The following is a 22,086-nucleotide window of genomic DNA, read 5'->3' on the forward strand; positions in this document are numbered from 1 at the left end:
ACGTCCCCTCTCCTGCTGAGGAACATAGACCTCTCTGGGTCTTTGTCCCCACGCCCGCTTGTGTCACATCACCTGCTTCCTCCTGGGCCCAGCCATTTCTCCATGGAGGCACAGACGGATGGCTCTCTGACAACGTTGAAGCCCCTTAATTCATTACTGTACATGAGTCGGAAGGAGTGCGGTGAGACCTTCTCGCATAAATGGAGAAACTGAAGGCCTCCGGTTAGAACAGGAAGTTAGGAATTGAACCCCATTTAGGATTCTCTCCAAGAGAGCCTCATTAGTCATTCGTCTGGCATTTAGTGAACAACTATCCTTCACAGTTAGCCCTGCATTAGAAAATGAGGAATACAGAGAAATAACATTTCTCCCTGGGGTATGATGTTAGAAAAAACAAATTCCTCCCCCCCCCCCCCCCCCCCCCCCCCCCCGCCGAAACAAAGGTAGAATTGGAACCAACCCTAGGTTGACCCAAGGAAACAGTAATCAACATGCAGTTGGGTTTCAGAGCTGTTGATGTGGGCACTGGAGAAACAGTAGACCAAGACACCTGAACCTTCTAGGTGGAAGATTATAAAGCTGAATTATAAAGCTGCAGGTATTTCGCAGGGACACTGAGGATTTTAAGAATGAAAAGAAGGAAAGACCGTGGATGCAGAACTTATACCCTCTCTCCCCCATCCCTCCCTACTTCTTTCAGTTATCTATTGGGTGACAATCCACCCCAAACTGAGTGGCTTAAAACAACAGCAATCTTTTATGTGCTCACGATTCTGCAGTTGGGGCAGGGTTTGGTGTGGACGGCTTGCCTCCGCTCCCTGCAGTGTTGGCCGGGGAAAGTTCAGCTGGGCCTGGAGCATCTGAGGTGGCCTTACTAATGTGTCTGGTGCCTCTGCTAACGTGGCAGGGAGAGATGGGGGTGCTTCTCTTTCCTGCCTAGTCTCTCATCCTCCAGAGTGTCTCTCTCCCTCTCTGAGTAGCCTCTTTCTCTCCTGCAGCGTGCTTCCGCTTCACATGGTGGCTGGCTTCCGAGACGCCAAAGTGGAAGCTGTGGCGGGCCTCCTAAAACCTACACCTGAACCATCAGGACATCAGTTTTACTGCATCCTATTGATCAAGGCAAGTCAAAGGCCACCCAGATTCAAGGAGAGTGAAAACTAGATGAAAGGCTCCGAATGGAGAAGGCATTTCTTTGCAGACCGTCCACCACATTCCCCTCCCTGTGCTCCCCTTTGTTCCCCCTGGCTCACTGAAAGGCACTGTCCTCCTCCCTGGGCTGTCATCCTTCACCCCTGCTTCTAATCTGTGCCCAGGTGCTGTTGTTTCTGCTTCCGAAGCATCTTTCAAATCATTCCCACCACCGCTACTGTCCTCTCTTACCTAGAATGTGCAATAGCTTCCTAGAAGTTCTCCGTTTTCCACTCTTGCTTCGTTACCATGTTGCTTTCCACACTGCAGACAGAGAGATCACCTATGGGGGGCTGGTAAAGTGGGAGACGGACGAGCCAGGGAGACCTGTGCTTCGTGATACACCTTTTGGTACCATGTGCGTACCTTTCCAAAAACTAAAATGCCTTTAAAAAGAAAAATTTTTTTAATGTTTATTTATTTTGAGAGAGAGAGAGAGAGAGAGAGAGAGAGAGAAAGCATGAGCTGGGGATGGGCAGAGAGAGATGGAGACGCAGAATCCCAAGTAGGCTCCAGGCTCTGAGCTGTTAACACAGACCCTGATGCGGGGCTTGAACTCACGAACCATAAGATCTTGACCTGAGCCAAAGCTGGACGCTCAACCCACTGAGCCACCCAGGTGCCCCTAAAATGCCTTTTAAAAATTGGATTCAGGGGGCGCCTGGCTGGCTCAGCCAATAGAGCGTGGAATTCTTAATCTCAAGGTCATGGGTTCGAGCCCCACATGGGTATAGAGATTACTTAAATAAATAAAACTGAAAAACAAACAAACTTTAAAAAAAAGAACTGGGTGGGGGGTGCATGCGTGGCTCAGTCGGTTAAGCGTCCAACTTCGGCTCAGGTCATGATCTCACAGTTTATGAGTTTGAGCCCCTCATGAGGTTCCACACTGACAATGTGGAGCCTGCTTGCGATTCTCTCTCTCCTTCTCTCTCTCTGCCCCTCCCCTGCTGGTGCACTCTCTCCCTCTCTCTCAAATAAATAAACTTAAAAAAATTTTTTAATAAATAAAAATTAAAAGAACTGAAAGACTTTAAAAAAATCGGTTCAAAGTCAAATTTATTAATAGACAAAAGAAACCAAATCCTCACTGTGTCATTTTTCTCCTGAAAACCCCTCGGTGACGGCCCACAACACCTTCAAGTTTAGATTCCTTAGCAGAGCTCACAAAGCCCTTCAGCATCTGCCCCACCTAGCCCCCACAGCCTCACCCCTTCCCACTTTGCACTCTGCGCTCCAGCTGAGCGGAACATCTCTGACCTTCCTGCAGTTCCTTGAAAGCACCATTTCCTCTTTTGCCTTGCAGGTTTTACACAGGCGGCTGCTCACAACACTCTATTCATCATTCAGGTCTCCGCTTAGATATTGTTTCCTCCAGGAAGTCTTCCGTGGTCCATAAAGTTGGGGTTTGACGCCTCTTCTGTGAATTCCCATAGCACCCTAGACTTGACTAGCACTGTGCTCATCACGCTGTGTTGTAATTACCTGGGGTTTCCCCTCGCCCTCCCACTAGAACATACCCTTCCAAAGGAACAGGAACCAAATCTGCATTGCTCACTGCTGCTTCGCTAGCACCTTTGCAAAGGTACTTTCTACATACTGATGGAAGAAAGGAAGGGAAGAAGGGAAGAAGAAAGAAGAGGAGAGGGAAAGAGAAGGATAGGAAGTTGGTTTAAAAGCTGGAACAGCTCAGGATAAGACCAGGATTCAACTATGTGGATGGACCTCATAGCCATTAGATACAAACAAGGGAATTTTATATTATTTCATTGCTAGAAGTTCTTGAACAGACACAAGTAATTGATTGTGATAGAAGTCAGAATAGTGGTTGCCTCTAGAGCAGAACTCACTGGAAGAAAGTGTCCTATATCTTAAACAGTGTTTATGTGAGTGTTGACACATGTAAAAATTCATTAATCTATACTTAACATGCACTTTGTGCATTTCACTCTAGGTTATATCTCAGTAAAAATAGAAAGGGAAGGAAGGGAGGGAGGGAGGAAAAAAGGGAGGAAGGAATAATGTGGGCAGATAGTCACATAAATTGCCTAGTTGGTAACAGTGATAAAGGAGTTATCATCTAGGATTATGATACAGAAGTGGGATCTGGGATCTGGGCAGAAAAAGGGGTGTGTGTGTGTGTGTGTGTGTGTGTGTGTGTGTGTACGCATTATGTGCTTGCAAGTGAGGAGCCTGGTTTCCACTGAAGGGAGGAAAGTAATCCAAAAAATGTTCCCATCTCTTCTTCACACATCTATCTGTCCCCTCTCTCTCCAAAGCCTCCAGTGGTTTTTTATAACTACAGCATAAAGTCCGGGCTCCTTGACCTGGCATTAAAACGTTCCACTATCTGCCCCCTGCCTACCTCCGCTTCTCGACTTCTCTCTTTTGCCTGGTGCCTCTCTCCCCAGATCTGCCATACTTTGCTGCTCTCGTGCACTCCTTACCTGTGTCGGTTCACCAATCCATTGAGAGGTCGGCTATCATTGCCCTTTGCTTGGGTGTAGGCAGGCCGCCATCCCTCAGATTGATTGACTGATAAACCCTCCAGAAGGCAGGGACAAGATCAGTGCTCAAACCTACAGCTCAAGCTCTCAACTCCTGTCTGAATGTCAGGACCACATCTCCAAATGCTTACCGGATATCTTCTGCTTGAAGTAAATGCGTTCAAAACTGAGTTTATTACCTTCTTGTAATAAACAGAGAAAATCATGCTCACCAAGTATTCTATGTGCTCCCCTCTACTGTCCAAACTTCTGTAGTTAGGAGAGGCCATAAGACTGGTTCTGGCCGATGAAATGTGCATGGAAGCAACGTACATCATGTCTGGGCTGGGGTAATAAAAAGCCCTGTACACAATTCTCTAGTGTCTCTCTCTCCTCCTGTCATGTAACTGAGGACGTGACTAAAGGAGCCATGTGTTTGTTGTGGGTGGTGTGGCTACAAGATGGTGGAGCTTGGATCCCTGAGTGACCGTATGGAGTCGAGACCCCTGTGGACCACATAGGACCTACAGTATGAGTGAGAAAACAAAACACATCTTTGTTTCATTAAGCCAATGAGATTTCGAAGTTATTAATTACTGCAGCATAATCTACATGATCCTAACAGATTCTCTACTCTCAGATCTGCATGTTATCTTTATTCCTTCCATTGGTGAATGATGGCTCACCCATCCAATTATCCCAGCTGGTAACCTCAAGCTGCTTCCTCCTTCACTTTCCTTTCGATTTGACAGACAGTGCTTGGGCTAGGCCTCATCTGACCCCTCTCTTGGATCAGAATCAGCATCCTGCCTGATTTCTCTGACTTTAGACTCCTCTTTCCAGCCATCCTCCTTATTGCCTCCAGAGTTCTCTTTCTAAAACACAAATCTGATCACAGTACTCACTGAGCTTAAACACCTCTACCTGTTATTTCCTGTAGGATAAAAACGAAAAATCTGAGGCTGGCACCAAGTACCTTGATTAGTCAACCTACCTTGCCAGTCTCCCCTGCCACTTAGTACTCTTGAGATCTAGCCACATTGGGAGCATCTGGGTGGCTAAGTCAGTTGAGTGTCTGACTTTGGCTCAGGTCATGATCTCATGGTTCATGAGTTTGAGCCCCACATAGGGCTCACTGGTGTTAGTACAGAGCCCACTTCGGATCTTCTTTCCCCCTCTCTCTGCCTCTCTCTCTCTCTCTCAAAAAAAAAAAAAAAAAATCCAGCCACATGGGATGACCAGTGAGTCCCCAAACATACTAGGCTTTCTCGGCCTCTCAGTACAGGTAAATGTAGATCCTACTACCTGGAAAGCTCTTCCTTCCCTTGTCTTCCTGGAAAACTCCCACCCCTTTTTCAAAAACCCAAATTAAATGTACTCTCAATGAAGCTTTATTCATAAAGCCAGGCAGAATTATTTTTATCCCTCTTTTGGGTTGCTCAGAAACTCCGGACCTTCCTCTATTTGCATTTATCACTACATTTTAAGAATCCATTTACAAGTTCGCCTCTCCCACTAGGCTGGAAGCTCTTCTGTGGTAGAAATGGTATCATTCATCTTTGTATTCCTAGGGGCAAAGCAGGTAGAAGTGTATTGAAAGAATGAGTGAATAAGTAGATTGATCAAGGAAAGAATTCTTTTATATCTGTCTCTTACTGTTTACATCATCTGTACCCTAGAATTTCCTCAATGTGCAGTACATTGGTTATCTATTGCTGTGTAAAAAAAAAAAAAATTTACCCAAAACTAAGTATTTTTATTTAAAAAAATTTTTAAAAATGATTTTAATGTTTATTTTTGAGAGACAGAGACAGAGTGTGAGTGGGGAAGGGTCAGAGAGAGAGGGAGACACAGAACCTGAAGCAAGCTTCAGGCTCTGAGCTATCAGCACAGAGTCTGACGTGGGGCTCAAACTCACCGACTGCAAGATCATGACCTGAACCAAAGTCGGACACTTAACCGACTGAGCCACCCAGGCGCCCCAATTTAAAAAAAATTTTTTTAACGTTTATTTATTTCGAGAGAGAGAGAGCACACACACATGCTCATGTGCAAGTGGAGGAGGGGCAGAGAGAGAGTGAGAGAGAATCCCAAGCAGGCTCCACACTGTCAGATGGAGGCAGACACAGGGCTCAATCCCACAAACGGTGAGATCAAGACCTGAGCCAAAATGAAGAGGGGGACGCTTAACCGACTGAGCCACCCAGGCGCCTCTAAAACTAAGTTTTTTTTAAGATTCTTGGGGGTGCCTGGGTGGCTCAGTCTTAATTAAGCATCTGACTTCGGCTCAGGTCATGATCTCGCGGTTGGTGGGTTCAAGCCCTGCGTTGGGCTCTGTGCTGACAGCTCAGAGCCTGGAGCCTGCTTCAGATTCTGTGTCTCCCTCTCTCTCTCTACCCCTCCCTCGCTCATGCTCCGTCTCTCTTTCTCTCTCAAAAATAACATTAAAAAAAATAAAGGTTTTTACAAAATGTTTATTTATATTGAGAGAGAGAGGGAGGGCCACAGAGAGAGGGAAGGAGAGAGAATATCCCAAGCAGGCTCCATACAGTCAGCCCAGAGCCCGACGCAGGCGGGGCTTGATCTCTTCAACCGTGAGATCATGATCTGAGCTGAAATCAAAAGTCAGATGCTTAACCGACTAAGCCACCCAGGGGCCCCTAGAACTAAGTATTTTGAAACAACAGGCATTTATTATCTTGCAGTTTCTGTGGGTCATAACGGCGAGCACAGCTTAGGTGGGTGCTTTTGGCCCAACAAATCGCGCGAGGCTGCAGTCAACTGCCAACTGGGGTTGGGGTCTCATCCAAAGACTTGACTAGAACAGAGTGGGGGGAAGGGAATCCGCTTCCAAACTCACTGACATGGGTGTTGGCAGGCCTCAATCCCTTACCACGCAGGGAGGAGATTACATAAAGACGTGAACACCAGGAAGCAGGGATCACTGGGGGCCAACCCAGAAGCTGCCTACCACATGCAGTCACGCAGTTTTTCCACTTTAAACGACATGAGGAAAAGAGAAGGACCAGAGAAATTCCTAGTGCAGGATCTTGAGCCAGCCTAATACCTTTGAAAGCAAAAATCCTAACCCCTGAGATGGAGTCAACAAAAATTTTACCTAGCTCTGATGAAAATGGATGTATATGTGTGTATGCACACACCCATGCATTTGTGTACCCAGAAGTCCTGAGAGGAAGCTAGTCATTTTTACACACGTACGGTAAATGGCAGAGATTGAAATCAAGGACTTTGTATGGTGACCCTGAGACAGAAGGCAGGTATGGTGGTCCAGAAGGAAGGGCATGTTGAGATAGAAGAATGTCCCATTCTGCTTTTCCCCCTAGACTGAGAGTCAGCAGACGTAGGATCTGGACTTGACGTGGTGCAAAGAGACTGTGGGATCCCAGGGCTATTTGTTTAACCCTCCTGTTGCTCTACTTCTTTATCTGTAAAATAAAGGGGTTCGGTCATATGATTTTTTTAAAGATTCTTTTGTATTTTTTTTTTAGTGATCTCTAACACCCAACATGGGGCTTGAACTTACAACCCCAAGATCAAGAGTCACATACTCCTCCAACTAGCCAGGTGCCCCTAAATATTTTTATTTTATTTATTTATTTTTAAGATTTTATTTTTAAGTCATCTCTACACCCAGTGTAGGGCTCAAACTTACAACAGTGACATCAAGAGTTGCGTGCTCCACTGACTGAGCCAGCAAGGCACCCCCAGTCATGTGATCTTGAAGAGCCTTTTAATCTCTATTATTCTACAGTATAAGGTAGAGGTTAATAGATGAGCTCTGGTGTCAGACTACCTGAGTTCAGGTCTAAGTGATCACACTTACAAGCTGTTACCTTGAAAAAATTACTTAACTGCTCTGGTTTCCAGCCCATTCTTGGGAATAAATGAATTAATGCATGTCAAATACTTAGAATAATGCCAGATACATAGCAAGTACTTAATTAACTGAATTATTACTATCCATTTGTTTCAGTTCTCTAGTGCTGCATAACAAAGTACCCCAAAACTGAGTAGCTTAAAAGAACACCCATTTTATCATATCCCATAATTTTATGGGTCAAGAATTTGGATAAGGCTTGGTTGGGTGATTCTCCTGTTCCACAGGCATCGTTGAGGCTATTTAGTGATATTCAGCTGCTAGGTGGGCTGGTCTGGACGATTTAAGATGGTTTCCCTCACCTGACTAGTGTGTCAATAGGGATGGCTGAAAGGCTGGGCTCAGCTAGACATATTAACCAGAGCACCTCCATGTGGCCTCTCTAGCATGGTGGTCTCTGGAAAGCCTGACTTCTTAGATGGCAGCTCAGGAATCCTGAGGGTGAGGGTTCCCATGAACAGGGTGAAGCTACGTGGGTCTTCGTGACCCAGCCTGGGATGTCATGTAGCATCGCTTCCACCATACTCAACTGGTCAAAGCAGCCCATATTCAAGGTGAGGAGACACAGACTCCACCTCTCAATAGGAGAGCCAAATAATCTGAAGTTATGTATTATAGCCACCTCACTTTCTGACCCCCAAGGAAGTTTCTCATATGAATCCTACAGGGATGTCAATGGACCAACCTATCCCTCTTTCTCTGTCAAGGAATTCGGATTATCTCTCCCTTCAAGGCAACAGTTCACACTCCTCCCTAGAGATATGCATGTATACACTCACACATGTATAGCCACACACACACACACACACACACACACACACACACACACACAGTCACACAGGTCTGGTACATACATGTTGCCAAGGCTGCCTCCATTTGTAGCCATGTCTTAGGTCAGGGAGACCCCAAGTCCTGCCCTACAGTTCTTTACCAGGAAATTCACTGATTATTCCTACTCCTATTGGTGTGAAAGAGGGCATTAGTAGGGATGGGATCCAGTCATTGATTAAAAAGAGACCATGTGTGTGTATCTGTGAGTGTGTGTGTGTGTGTGTGTGTGTACATGGCTCTTGCTTCTGATTGGCTCAAGTCAGTAAAGAAATGAGATCTGCTGTTGAGAACGGGCAGGGGTGGCTCAGATGTGTGTTTCAGGGCCAAGCTAGCGTGAGATTGAAATTTTGCTGGGGCTCAACCCAAATCCTCACTTAGATCAGCCCTGCCACTCTCCTCTACACTCATCCTATGTTCCAGGCACGCTTTACTTCTCACTGTTCCCTGACTACGCCATGTTCTTCCATGGCTTTGGCCATGGGGTTCCTTTTGCACAGAAAGCCCTTGTCTTTTTCCCAACAACCACAGTGTCTGTCTTTTGTATCACATGGTATTGTGATCATCTGCTTATATGGCCACTTTCTTCAAGAGCAGAGACCATGCTCTATTCTTCACTGTACCCCCATGCCTGGCAAAGAATAGTTTTCAACACTGGTTGAACCAATGGCTGAATACCCAGCTATTGCTCCCAGATTCAGCAACTATTCCTCCTCCACATCTGTGTGCTGCCTGATTCCACCCCAACTCCCTGAGCCCCTATGAGAAGGGGCGAAGGTCTCAAAAGCTAGGGTGGAAAGTTGGGGCTGGATTCTTGAGGCCCTAGAGAGACTCTGCAAAGTCTCAGAAAACAGGAAAGGACATGGCGCTGAGCTGTAGAGGTGTGGCCAGCAGACCCAGAGGCACTCACATTCCTAGTGGGAAAAGCCAGAGAATCCTGCAAGGTTTTTCCAGTGTGGAAGAGGATGTCTTAAAGTTTTCAAGCCTCAGTTGAAATAGTCCGTAAACACACCTGGTTCTGCTGGGTTAAGTGTTAGGGTCTGTAGGGAATACTCAGACCTGGACCTGAGCCAGCACCTTCCTGGAAGATGATTCTGGCTGCTGAGGTGGGGGCAGGTGCAGCTGAGAAAAGAGGTCCCCTGGACCAGTGCTCCTTACACTTGAATGTGCAAACAAATCCCCAGGGAATCTTGTTAAAATGCAGCTTCTGATTCGGTAAGTATGAGGTCAGATCCAAGACTCTGCTTTTCTAACAAGCTCCCAGGTGTTGGCACTGCTAGGGGGCAGGGGGGTGGGTAGAAAGCAGATGGAATCACACTTTGAGTAACAAAGACCTAGAAAACTGGCATTAAGATCCAGACATTGAGGGCTCAGGGCTCGGGCCTTAGAAGGAGAGGCCACCATCAGCAATGTTACAAAAATGTTCAGGAGATGATGCAGGAGATGATATAGTATAAAGTCAGCCTGACCTTTATCTGGTATAGGTGCCAACCTTTACATTCTTTGAGTCTCTGACCATGACAGACATCACTAGTGGATTCCAGCACTATCTCCCATTAAACCAAGAGGAAGCCTCGGAATCCATCTTAACACAGTGCTCCTGGGTAGCCACTACCAAGCATTACAGCTGGCATGAGAAATGACCCCATTTGCTATTTCTGGTATTGTGGTTAAAAGTCTGACTGCCTGTACTCTTCTTGGGCTGGCTAGATGCCCTCTGAACAGCTGTTTCCACGAAATTCAGTTGCTCTAATATGCTGTAATTTGAGGTAAAGACAGCACTCATTTCGTAGTTCTTTTGAACATTAAATGCTATTATGAATGTATAGTGCTTAGCACAGTGTCTAGCACATAGAATGTCCCCTGTAAATGATGGCTACCACAAGGAGGCTGAAAGGATTGGCTGCATAATTGGGGGAGATGCGAGTGGTGAGGTGGGAGAGGAAAACAAGGGAGAGAAGCCAGAGAGCTAAGAGTGGAGAAGGTTAGGTGGACAAAGGCTGTGCCAACCCTGGGAGGGCCGGGAGATTTCTAGCTCTCTCTGAATGGAAATGGGCCCCCTCCTGGCACAAAAGCTGTTTGATCAGAAGGGTTGCATGGCTCAGGTCATCTTGAGGTATCTGAGTTCAGAACTTCTTGTCAAGGAAAATTGTGAAAGACTTTGAAATGGTTAAAAACATTACTCGGGGGGGGGGGGGGCGGCGAAGACTACTGCGTGTCCTTGCAGGTTATCTTTGAGTTTTATTGTCTTTCAGTTATTTTACAACTCCGGCAACTGTAATCATGGGCACTATTTTTGTCCATAAAATGTAAACCGTGTCTGGTGAAGATGTAACTGATATTACCCAGTGAATATTGCCCAGTTTTACATTAAGCAAATTTATTCCAACATTCTTTTTAAGTTTGCTTGTTGTTTGTTTAGAGCGGGCACAAACAGGGGAGGGGCAGAGAGGAGAGACAGAACCCCAAGCAGGCTTTGCGCCATCAACACAGAGCCTGATGCAGGGCTCGAACTCAGGAACGGCGAGATCATGTGAGATCATGACCTGAGCCAGATGTTTAACCAACTGAGCCCCCCCAGGTGCCCCAACACTGTCTTTTTTAACACTTTTATTTTTAAGTACTCTCTCCACCCACCATGGGGCTTGAACTCATGTCCCCGAGATCAAGAGTCACACACTCTTCTGACTGAGCCAGCCAGGCGCCCCTGTTTCAATGTTCTTGATGGCCTAGATATCTTTCGGTTCTTTGGATTCTCCTGAACATCTTGCTGATTACTTCATTAATTGATGAGTCAAATGGAAATTTTGATGTATTTATTGTATCTTTGTATAAGAGTAATGATTCTGTCTGGTAGGAAAAAAAAATTTTTTTTAGCATTCTCAGCAGTGAAGATTGAGCAAGAAAGAGGCTTCCAGGACCCTCTGTCCTAGACAAGTTTTCTCATGTGCTCCAAACAACACATTACACATGTTAAGTTTATAAGGGATTATGTCCAATTTCATTACTTGTTTTATACTATCCAAATAGATACATCATGATTTGATATTTGAACACGGACACATTCTCAAACGCTTATTTAGAGAGCTTGTTTAACAAAACATTAAAAACTCAGAAGCACCACAAAAGTACCATCTATCCATTCATTCGCTTAAACTAGATGGTTGTCTCCATGTGGGCAGGGACTGAATTTGTGCCTCTCTAGAGCTTAGCAAGTTCCTGACTTGTGGTAAGCACTGAACACACAAAATACTAACTACTGAGCCAACGCAATGAACGAATAAGCTTAACTAGCATTTATTAAGCACTTGCTATGTGCCAGGCACTGCTTTAAACATTGTACTTGAATTAGTTTATTGAATTCTCCAACCAGTCTTGCAATGTAAGTATTATTACTATTCCCATTTACAGATAATGTACAGAGAGGTCAACACCTAGCAAGGGGCTAAGCCAGATTCAGGCCCAAGGAGACTGGCTCGGAGCCTGATGTTGGACACCCGCTATGTGCCAGGCGTATTGCTAGGCTCAGGGAGAGAGAGAAAAGACTAAACACAGGCCTTCAAAGAGGTCGTAGTCAAGAAAGGAATGACAAACAATACTGTGATGTGCTGTGACCATTGAGAACACAGTGTGGGGACAGGATTGGCCAGGGGTATGGCTGTCTGCAGAGGGGCCACCTGACTTCAGGGACATTCTGAGTCAACAGTAGTTAATATGTAAAGCCAGGAAAAGGGAAAGGCATTCAGGCCACAGGAACAGTACATGCAAAATCACGGGGCATGGTTGGTCTGAAAACACAAGAGTTCCAGAGGATGGCACATAGGAGTATAGGGGACGACAGTGGAAAGTGAGACTGGAGAGCTAAGAGCCAGATCCAGACCTTGGAAAGCCTTCTGAGCTGAGTTGCTGAGGGAGGGAGGGAGTTGGGACACTCTTTGGAGGCCTTGTAGGATTTTCACCAAAAGACATTAAACCCAGTACACAGAATTCCCTTCAAGCCACATCCCACCCCAGAGAGTTCCCTAAGAGACCTAGACCAGTTGGGAAATGCAATAGGACTGTGGGTCACACCCAGCGCCACCTGGGAGCAGTGGCTGGGAGTACTCCCTCCCTCACACCCACAACTCCTGCTGCTGTGCTCACCCCCACACACAGCATGGCCACTTCAGGCCCACTCCCTGTCACATTCCCCCTAGAGGGTGAGGCCAGAGAGATGAGAATTAAGCACCCTCCCTTCTTACATCCCTTCCTTGCCCACCCTCTGACTCCACTATCCTAAGCAGCTGCAGAGCCTGGCACACTGTAGGCCCCAGTCAGAGGAAGAACGGGAGACTGGCGCTTCCTGGGGGGGGCCAGGGCTCTGGGCTGTACCCTCCCCTCCCAGCGGGCTGAGGCTGGTGATTAGCTGGGTTAATTATATCCAAGCCATTTCCGATTGGCACAAGCCCACCCACCCACAGAGCCTGCCCAGAAGGCGTGCAGGCCCCAGCCGAGGGTCGCAATGCCAGGGCGCCAGCGACCCTGGGAGGGGGTCCTGACCCTTGCAATGGCCAAAAGGAGAGTGGTTGTCCTCCCAGCTCCAGGACCTCCTGCCCTCCCCTCACCCCAGGCCTCCTTCTCAACACTTCCTACCCCATCCTCCCTTTTGCATGTCCCCGCACAAATCCCTTTCCTGCCCCTCCTCCTCCAGGTTTGGAATGAAATCATGGGGCTCTGAGTTCCGCACGAGGCCCCTACATAAACACTCTGATTGGGGCTAATTATAAGGGCCAGGTTGGGAGGCTGGAGCCTTCAGAAAGCTTGGCTCTCAAACAAAGGGCCCAGGGCTCAGCCCTCAGCCCAGGCCGGCCCCTCCCCAGGCTTCATTAGGAATAAGGAGGGTCCTGGGCCACAGGCAGTCCTCTCTGAACTCAATCAATAGTTTCTGGGCTTGTTCCATGTCCCAAGTCCCATCTTGTCCTTTCTCCAGGCATCAAATCCGGGCCCTGCCCAGATGGTTTGGAAAGGCTGCAAGCCTGCAGTGGAAGGCAAGGCAGCTGGGGAGGGGCTCTCAGGCAGTGAGGCTGGGGATGGGGCAGAGCAGGGGGGTGGGGGGGGGGGAGGCGCAGGGGAAGCCAGCTGTGACAGCCCTAGCCCTAATTAGCCGGCTTCAAAGCTGGCTGGAGAGAGAGCCCGCCTGCGTGTGTGCCCTGCTCACTCAGGCGGGTGAGACATTTCTGTCCTAATCAGAGGAGAGGCCGGGAGAAAAACACTGCCCACCACCCCCAGGAGCCTCTAGACTGTGAGCTCGAACCCAGAGTCAGGTGCAAAACCTGGGAGTACAGGAAATCATTCTGTTTTGTTAAAATTATCAGCAACAATAGAGTAAAAAGCCCTGAAGAAATGCACATCCTTTGATCTAACGATTCTTTTAGGAATTAGCCTAAGTATCAGGGAGATGCTACAACTTATTGAACTTTTATGTGCTGGCTTTGTGTATACCATCTGATATAATCTTCATGGCAAGTTGCCAGACAGGTACAGCCACCTTTTTGCAGATGAGGACAGGGGCTCAGAGGTTAGGAGACTTCCACAGGGCTCATAGCTGGCAATGTCTCATGCCAAAGTCTGTACTCTCTGTCATGATCTGCCTGTGTGTCTCTTTTTTGCCTGCTTTTCTCCCTCTACAACAAAGGTATTTACACACTCATTCCACTCTGCTGCACTTGATAATCTGTTACCTTCCAGAGAGGCAGCAATGAGGGAATAATCTGGTTTGGGGGTGTTTCTGGTTTTGTAGACCTGATGGTTTTCCCTCCTGAACTCCCCCCCCCCAACCTTTCCATAACATAAGTGATTAGACACTTGAGGGAATACCAGAGTTCCCCCAAGAAGGTGAAGGATGCCCACTGAAGAAGTGGAGATACCCAGTCATCAGGACTAGAAAATGTCTAAACCAGGAATTGGAAAACTAGCTTGGGGATGGGGCCATGGAGGGGGGCACAGAGAGTTCACCAGCCCCCTAAAGTTACATGCAAAATTGTTTGTTCACCAGAGTCTGCCCATTTTCTCCCAGGAAAAGCTCCAAAGATTTTTTAGGTTCTCAGATGGGTCAGTGGCCCCAGTTTAGAATTCGTTTTGAGGAAAGGAAGGGGAGTCCAGAGAAAGAAGGGACCATCTACAGCGAGCAGGTAGATGATCAAAGGCACGATGCCTCCGAAATAGCAGAATCTGGGCTCAGCTTCCCCAGACATGGGCCCCATGGCACCCTGGGATGGCATCTCCCCACTTCTGGAATCCAGCCCAGATCTAGGGCCCCAACACCCTATAATACAGAAGTCATCAGCCCCAGATCCTAGTGATCTTCATTCTCTGGGGATGTTCAGAAGAATTTTGTCTTAGAAAACTTTACTGTCCTCTTCTGCGGCTAGTTCTTAAAGGACAATGGGTTTGTAACTAATAGAACCATCTTTAGGAGGGGAGGCTGGGAGCAGGTGTGGAAAAGCCAAAGTCTGATCCATGATCGAGGAGTCTGGAGGAGAAATGCCCTGAACTTAGAGAGCCTGTTGCTCCTTTGTGGCATGGGGTGAGGGTGGGAGAGCAGGTAGAAAGCAGCTGCGTCTGTGATGTGACTGGCCTCAGGTGAAAGGTCTTCCTTTGGGCCCTTGACCCTCCACCAGACAAAGCCTCTCTCTTCCAGAGGGAGGCCTCAACCCACTTACAACTACTCATAGGGTGGCCCAGAACTCTGCAAAAGCAGGCCTCCGAGCCCATGTGTTTAACTGTGTTTTCCAATCAAGGCAGTGGAGACCCCTCTCCAGATATGGCAGTGAGCTCAGGTAATCTGCCTTTGGGTCTCTGCTCCAGGCACGGTCTCTCCTAAATTCCCTGCACTTTGGGGTAACACTTCCCTTCCTCCTAGAGCTGATTCATTAAAGCAAGGAGAGCAGCCAGGTGGGACATTCCCCACTACTTTCCATAAGGTAATTAGCCCTTGCCCCCCTCCCCGGCCTTTGGGGAAGGGGAGGGCATCTAGAACTGTCCTGTCCAAAGGAGGCCATTATCATCTACCCTGTCCCCCCCCCCCCCACCATAAAACCTATTTTTTCCACTTTCTTGGGCCCTCTTCTGCGTTGGCAGGAGACTTTCAGGGAAGGGGGTTAAGAACAGTCTTTACCAAAATTCCCTCTCTCTCACCCCCACTCAGGGAAGGAAAAGAGATCATTGCTGTTAGGCCACCAAGTGCTCCTGCTATCAGCATGAGGGTCCACTGACAAATGTACCCAAAGCACTAAGAGCTGGGCTCCTGGGCCTTGGGGGGTGGGGGGGATGCAGGATGGGCTCTTACCCAAATCTTCAAGAGACCAGTTCTCCTCTTTCCACTGGGTTCCTTCTCAGCCACTGCAACCCCCCCCCCCCCCCCCCCCTTCACCATTCTTTCCAGGAGAGGCACTCACAATTTGTAATTTAACTCTTTCCTGCAGCCCTTGCGGGGTTCCTTTAGAATTTTGCAGGAAACGGAGCTCCGGGAGTGACTCCCCTGCCTGCTTCTTTGATAGTTGAGAGAATCTCATGTTGGGCCTTCACACACATCATCATTTGAGAAAGAGTTAGTTTTAACATATAAGGTTGACCACCCGCACAAACCATTTGGGGGAAGGTTATATATTTTGGGAAGGGGGCTCTGCTGAAATCCCCAGGCTTCATACAATTCCAAACAAAGCCCAACATACGACTTCAATTACCACCAAACATTTCCAGATCCCCTCCCCCAACATAAACTAACACACACAAACACATCGAAGTAGGGGTTCTAACTTACTTTCTCCCTTGTCCCAAAGACTGCCAACAAAGGGTGGTAAGGCACCATTTCCCCCATCATCATTTAGCTAAAAAAACAAGGTCTGGGGGCAGGGAACCTCTTCTCCACCCCACCCCCAACCAAGTAGGCCAAGGGGAGAGGGAAAGAGGGGGTGTGGTTTGGTTAAACTAATAAAATGTTACAACCCTGTTAAATACAATTAAAGGGCTAGATCTCTAGAAGATAATTAAATGCGCTTTATTATGATTATTAGCTTTTAATTTGCACTATTATCAAGAAACAGGCGATGGTGAAAAACTGAGTTATGTGGCATACTTGTTCCACCCTACCCTTTGGTCTTCAGTCCTTTGGAATTAAAATTCTAAAATATTCCAAATAGTTGAGGGAAATGATGTGTATTGGATACGGCAATTCTCTTACCAGCGTCAAAAATACTTTAAGAAAAGTGTTGCCTTTTATTTGGGGGGGGTTTAGGGGGAAGATAAGAAACATCTGTTATAAACATTCTATCAATCTTGTGATATAGAATGTCATGTAAACACTCAACCCCACCCCCACAGCACAAAGAGCCTGCCCAGAGCCTCCTTCCAAAGCAAAGATACCCACCTTTCCCTACCGGGCCTTTCTGGACAAGTTTGAAAAGAAACGTCTTTTGTTAAAGGAAAACTAAAAATCCCACCAGTCCATCAGTCCCCTCCCTCCAACCCAACCCATTTTTATTGCTTTTGGGGAGGAAAATTGAGGCAAAACAAAAAAAAAAACAAACAAAAAAACCCAAACCCCACACAGAACACACAAACCAACCCGCAAACTTCTAATCTGAATGCGAGAGAAGATATTCGGTTTGGGGGAGTTGAGGGGGTGCCGCGGAAGGAGCCGACTACAGGGGAGACGGGGGAGAGACGCAAGGGCATCTCCAAACGGTTGACTTTCGCGAACTAACGCTCCCCCTGAAAATGGAGGCAGTCAGGATTGATACTCAAGGTAGCAGCGGGGTGGGGTGGGGTGGGGTGGGGGTGAGGGGTCGGGAGTGGTTTTGTTTCAAAACACTTTTCACAAAGCACTACAAAGCACTTTCTGCCCACTCCAAGCGCCTGGGGGCAGCCAGCTGAAAAGAAGTAAAGTCAAAGAGGAGAAAGATCTTCCGGCTTGCAGGGGAGCAGGCCACAGGGGTGAGGGTCATTCCACACCCCATCTCGCCCTATCCATCCCCACCGTCCCACTGGCGGGTTTGGGTTCCCCCCACCCCGCACGTCTTCATCTCTTTTAGGAGTGCTCCAAAGATGGAGTGAAGGAGACAGGGCACGTGGGGAGAGAAAGGGAAAGGGAATAAAACAAGAAGAATCCGAGTCTTGTTCAAAAATACCCAACAGCTTCCACAGGCCCAGCGTCAGCGAGAAGGCTCACGTATTTGGCTTTGGGAGTTGAATGTAACCAACTTCCAACTCCTCGCGGCAAACACCTCTTCCAGCAGGCCCAGCCCTGCCAAAACACCACAACACTAACCCAAGTAGGAGATGGTGTTTGCAAGGGCACCGAAGAAAGGCGAGGGCCCCCTTAAACGCCCCCTCCCCTCATTCCTCAGCCCTGGCGCCCCTTGCTGCTCCTTCTCCGCGCCCCCCCCCCTCCGTTTTTCTTTTAAATAGAAAATATATAATTAAATTTACAGACTATTTACAGTTTTAATTACAAACCTGATGGGGGTGTTGAACAGAGAATTCTCTTTAAAAAGCAACCTAAAAAAGAAATGGTTTCGATTGTTCTTTATTTAAAAAAATAAAATAAGGAGTCTGTAGGAGGCCCCCCCGGGCAGAAGCAAGCGCGGTGCGGGTGGCCTGGGGACGCGCGGCGGCGTAGGGACACCCCCTCACACGGTGGTCTCGCCGTGCCGGCTGTTGGTGAGACGGGTGTAGAACTTCCTCCACGAGTGCAGCGTCTTGCCGGACCAGATCCAGAAGCCCGACGTGATGCCCACGATGAGCGTCATGAGGTATTTGATCATGTAGACGGTGAAGTCGGGTGACATGCGCGGCGTGTAGTGCGCCGGGCACGGGATGGCCAGGCTCTTGCAGTGCTGGCTCACCCACGAGCGCTCCCAGTGCTCTCGAAAGGCCTGCTCGTAGAAGTAGCAGGCGATGACGATGGTGGCAGGCACGGTGTAGAGCACTGAGAAGACGCCGATGCGCACCATGAGCCGCTCCAGCTTCTCCGTCTTGGTGCCGTCGTGCTTCATGATGGTACGGATGCGGAAGAGTGACACGAAACCAGCCAGGAGGAAGGACGTGCCTATGAACAGGTACACGAAGAGCGGCGCCAGCACGAAGCCCCGCAGCGGGTCCAGGCTGTTGAGGCCCACGAAGCACACGCCGCTCAGCAGGTCGCCGTCAATCTGGCCCATGGCCAGGATAGTGATGGTCTTGACCGCCGGCACGGCCCACGCGGCCAGGTGGAAGTACTGGGAGTTGGCCTCGATGGCCTCGTGGCCCCACTTCATGCCCGCCGCCAGGAACCAGGTGAGAGACAGGATGACCCACCAGATGGAACTGGCCATACTGAAGAAGTACAGCATCATAAAGAGGATGGTGCAGCCCTCCTTCTTGGTGCCCTGCACCACTGTGCGGTAGCCGTCCTCGGAAAAGCGCTCGTTACACACGACGCGCTCCTGGAGCACGAAGCCCGCGATGTAGGCCACCGAAACCATAGTGTAGCAGCCGGACAGAAAGATGATGGGTCGCTCCGGGTAGCGGAAGCGCTGCATGTCTACCAGGTAGGTAGTGACGGTGAAGAAGGTGGAGGCGCAGCACAGCACCGACCAGGTGAGGATCCAGAGGCGCGCGAAGCGCGTCTCCTCCTGAGAGAAGAACATGGAGCCGTCGGGCCGCGCCGGCTCACAGGGCGCCGCGCAGTCGCGCTCGCCCAGAAACTTGTAGCTGAGATAGGATGGCACCTTGAGGACGCGCGGGCAGTGGAAAGGGTGCTCCAGCGTGGCGTAGCGCGGGGGCGAGCCGCCGCCGCCCGGGCCGCCCGGGGTGCCCCCGGCGCCCGGCTGCAGGCCGGGCGGAGGCGCGGTAGTGAGCAGCGCGGGCGTGCCGTCTTCGGAGTGGTTTTGGCCCACGCAGATCTGCTCCGCGCCGTGGCGCGGAAAGTGCTCGCAGCGCAGGCGCTCGGGCCACTGGAAACCGAACTTGTTCATGAGCGCCTCGCAGCCCTGGCGCGCGCGCTCGCAGATGGAGCGGCACGGCGGGATGGCCTGCTCCAGCACGGTGCACACGGGTGCGTACATGGAGCACAAGAAGAAGCGCAGTTCGGGGGAGCACTGCACCTTCACCAACGGGTAGAATTGGTGCACCTCCAGGCCCGCGTCCTCCTGGTTCGTATGGCCCAGAAGGTTGGGCATGATGGTCTGGTTGTAGGCGATGTCCGTGCACAGCGGGATGGAGATGGGCTGGCAGAAGCCGTGGTCTGGGATGGAGATGCCCTTCTCCCCGTGGAACTGGGCCGGCCCGGCGGCGGGCAGCAGCAGCAGCGGCAGCAGCAGGCGGGGCAGGGCGCTGCGGGGCCGCATGCTGGCCGCCGCCCCCCACTCGGCTCCCGGGCGCCCCCCCGCCCCCGCCCCCAGGCCCGAGACCGCGCGCCTTCCCAGCCGCCGCCGCCGCCTCGCTGCCGCCTCCCGCGCCTCTTTGCAAAGTTTGCTGGCGGCTGCAGAGTTGGGGAGGCCGGGCGGGGGAGGGGGGCGGCGCGCCTGCCGGCTCGCTCGCCGCGGTCCGACTGAGCCGCCGGAGACACCGCGCGCTGCTTGCCCTCTCTCCTCTTCTTCCTCCTCCTCTCGCCTCTCCCCTCCCTTCTCCGCCCAGCGACTCCTTTGTGCCTTCCTCCAGCCCTCACCTCGGCCTCTCCGATCCCAATTAGTCGGTTTCAAGGGGGCCCCCGCCAGCGGCCCCGCCCTCCTCTCAGCCCCCCAAAAAAGGGATCCTTGAAACCGCCCCGTCGAGCGCTAAGCACCATCCCAAAATGTGCTCTCGGCCAATCAGATTTAAACTCCAGGACCAGCCCCGAGGGCTGGATTGGTCGACCACAACATAATGAGATCAGAAACCAGATGCCAACAAAACTTTCCCCCCCCTTTTTGCTTTTTAAAGAGACAAGCTATTATTATATTAAGGGCTGTTTGCCCAGCACGGGATTTCTCCGGAGTCGCGGCGGCGAGATCCGGAGACACACACTCTCCAGAACTGCGGCAGACTCAAGCCACTCAGCCCTGGATCATTCTTCTTCTGGGGGGCCAAGGCGGTCTCCGGCGTAGGGCCACTTTAAAATCCTTACCTCCGCCCCTGCTCCTACAACCCCACCTATTCCAGTCCAATTTTTCAAATCAACTGAAAAATCTCAAGTTTAAAGTGTTTAAAAAGAGAGAGAAAAACTTAAGAAACTAGCAGTTCACAAAGACTTTTCTCTCAACCCCGTCTCAAGGAATCCAGACAAAAGTTTCACTTCACGCCTTACGTAGACCCCAAGGAGTTTGCCTTGCCCCTCCCCCCCTTAAACACACCCTTCAATAACCCTCTGAAAAATGAGAGCCTGTCTCTTTAAGAGGCTCTTAAAGGGGCCTGGACTCCGGGGCGTAATTGCCCCGTAGCGAGCACAAAGGAGCCCATTATGGTTCTTTGTGTTCGGTGGCACCTCAAAGTGAGAAAACTCAGGAACTTAGAGGCCCAGAGCTGGAGGATTGGGGCGGGGGTTGAAGGGGGCGAGGTGAAGGAGAATGGCCCAGAGCTACGGCTTCTCCCTCCTCCTTCTTCCGAGGCAAATCTTAATTATGCAAAGTAAAGTTTAGTTGCCATAACGAGGAGGTCTTAATCGAAAGTTAATGGTGGGGGGTGGGGGGTGACGGGCAGTTTTGAGTGAGGAGATGACTCTCTTAGACCGTTTGGGGGAATTTTCCTCCTTTCTCCCTACCTCTGCCTCCGCCCCCTAAAAGCTTCCAGATACAGTCTCCTGGGAGGGAGGGAGCTTTACCCAAACCTTAAGTGATTCCACACTAGAAAGAGTGGCGTGTGTGGCGAGAGAGAGGCTGGGGGCGGAGGGGGGGTGGCGTTGTGGCGGATTACCCACCCCTCCCCCCATCTCTCACCTGGTTGGGGATGTGTAGTAGGCTAGAAGGGTTCCTACTAGTTTAGCAAGGTCTTTTTTTTCTCCTTCTAGGATGTTAAATTTGGGAAGAGGTTTGGGGGAGGATAGGGGGGATTTGCATGTAAATCTCCAGGGTCTGATGCTGGATGATGGATCAATTATTTCTGTGGTCTCTCCGGAGGGAAAGGCGGGGCGGGGGGCGGGGGGGGGGGGGGTGGCATTTAAAAAGAAGAAAGAAAATCGAGTTTTGGAAACCCTTTTGCTTCTCAGTACAAACCAAATCCTCCCAGCCTGGCGAGCTGTTTCCTGCTCCGTTCTAGAAAAGGATTGCTTTAAAAACAACAACAAAAGAAATTTGAGAGACGGGAAGAAGAAAGGAATAGGTGGGCAGAAGAAAAAAAATTCTAAGTAGATACATACAACACATCCAGGTCTGACAGAATTCTTTTTTTTTTTTTTTTTTTTTCTGGATTGAATGATAAACAGATTTTCAAGTTATTTACAACATAAAAGTGTTCCTTATCGGACCCTGGAGAAGTTGCCTTTTCGCTACTTTAGGAGGAATATTTTCCTTCAGAATAAGAGGCATGCACCCTCACTCTCCATTCCATTTCCAGTCCCCCCACCCCCACCCCCACCCCAAGACCACTTGGTCGCAGAGCTGGCTGGGGATGGGACAGTTGTACTCTAGGAGGCCGGAACCACGCCTGAGGCGCTGCTCCTTCGGATCTCCCCTCCTAGTGTACATCCCAGCA

At 49.6% G+C, this 22,086-nt stretch overlaps 1 protein-coding gene and 1 long non-coding RNA gene across 3 annotated transcripts in view; one reads left to right on the top strand and one right to left on the bottom strand.

The window, feature by feature from the left end:
- The window catches only part of LOC109258241 (uncharacterized), a 90,427-nt gene that overhangs the window by 50,132 nt on the left and 18,209 nt on the right, over positions 1-22,086 (top strand). The window contains exon 3 of one of the 2 annotated variants that reach the window (XR_002076257.2): positions 999-1,686. The exons of the other annotated variant lie outside the window; for it this stretch is intronic. This is a non-coding gene — a long non-coding RNA (uncharacterized LOC109258241). Of the gene's footprint in view, positions 1-998; positions 1,687-22,086 lie in introns of those variants that run through there. 2 annotated transcript variants of the gene reach the window in all.
- On the bottom strand, positions 16,418-20,249 carry FZD2 (frizzled class receptor 2). The gene has a single exon (XM_053892904.1). It carries the CDS (start codon positions 19,764-19,766, stop codon positions 18,069-18,071), a length of 1,698 nt encoding a protein of 565 aa, XP_053748879.1. The 5' UTR covers positions 19,767-20,249; the 3' UTR covers positions 16,418-18,068.

The sequence above is a fragment of the Panthera pardus genome, unplaced genomic scaffold (genome assembly GCF_024362965.1).
Source record: "Panthera pardus isolate Hobbes unplaced genomic scaffold, ASM2436296v1 HiC_scaffold_3, whole genome shotgun sequence".
Classification (NCBI taxonomy): domain Eukaryota; kingdom Metazoa; phylum Chordata; class Mammalia; order Carnivora; family Felidae; genus Panthera; species Panthera pardus.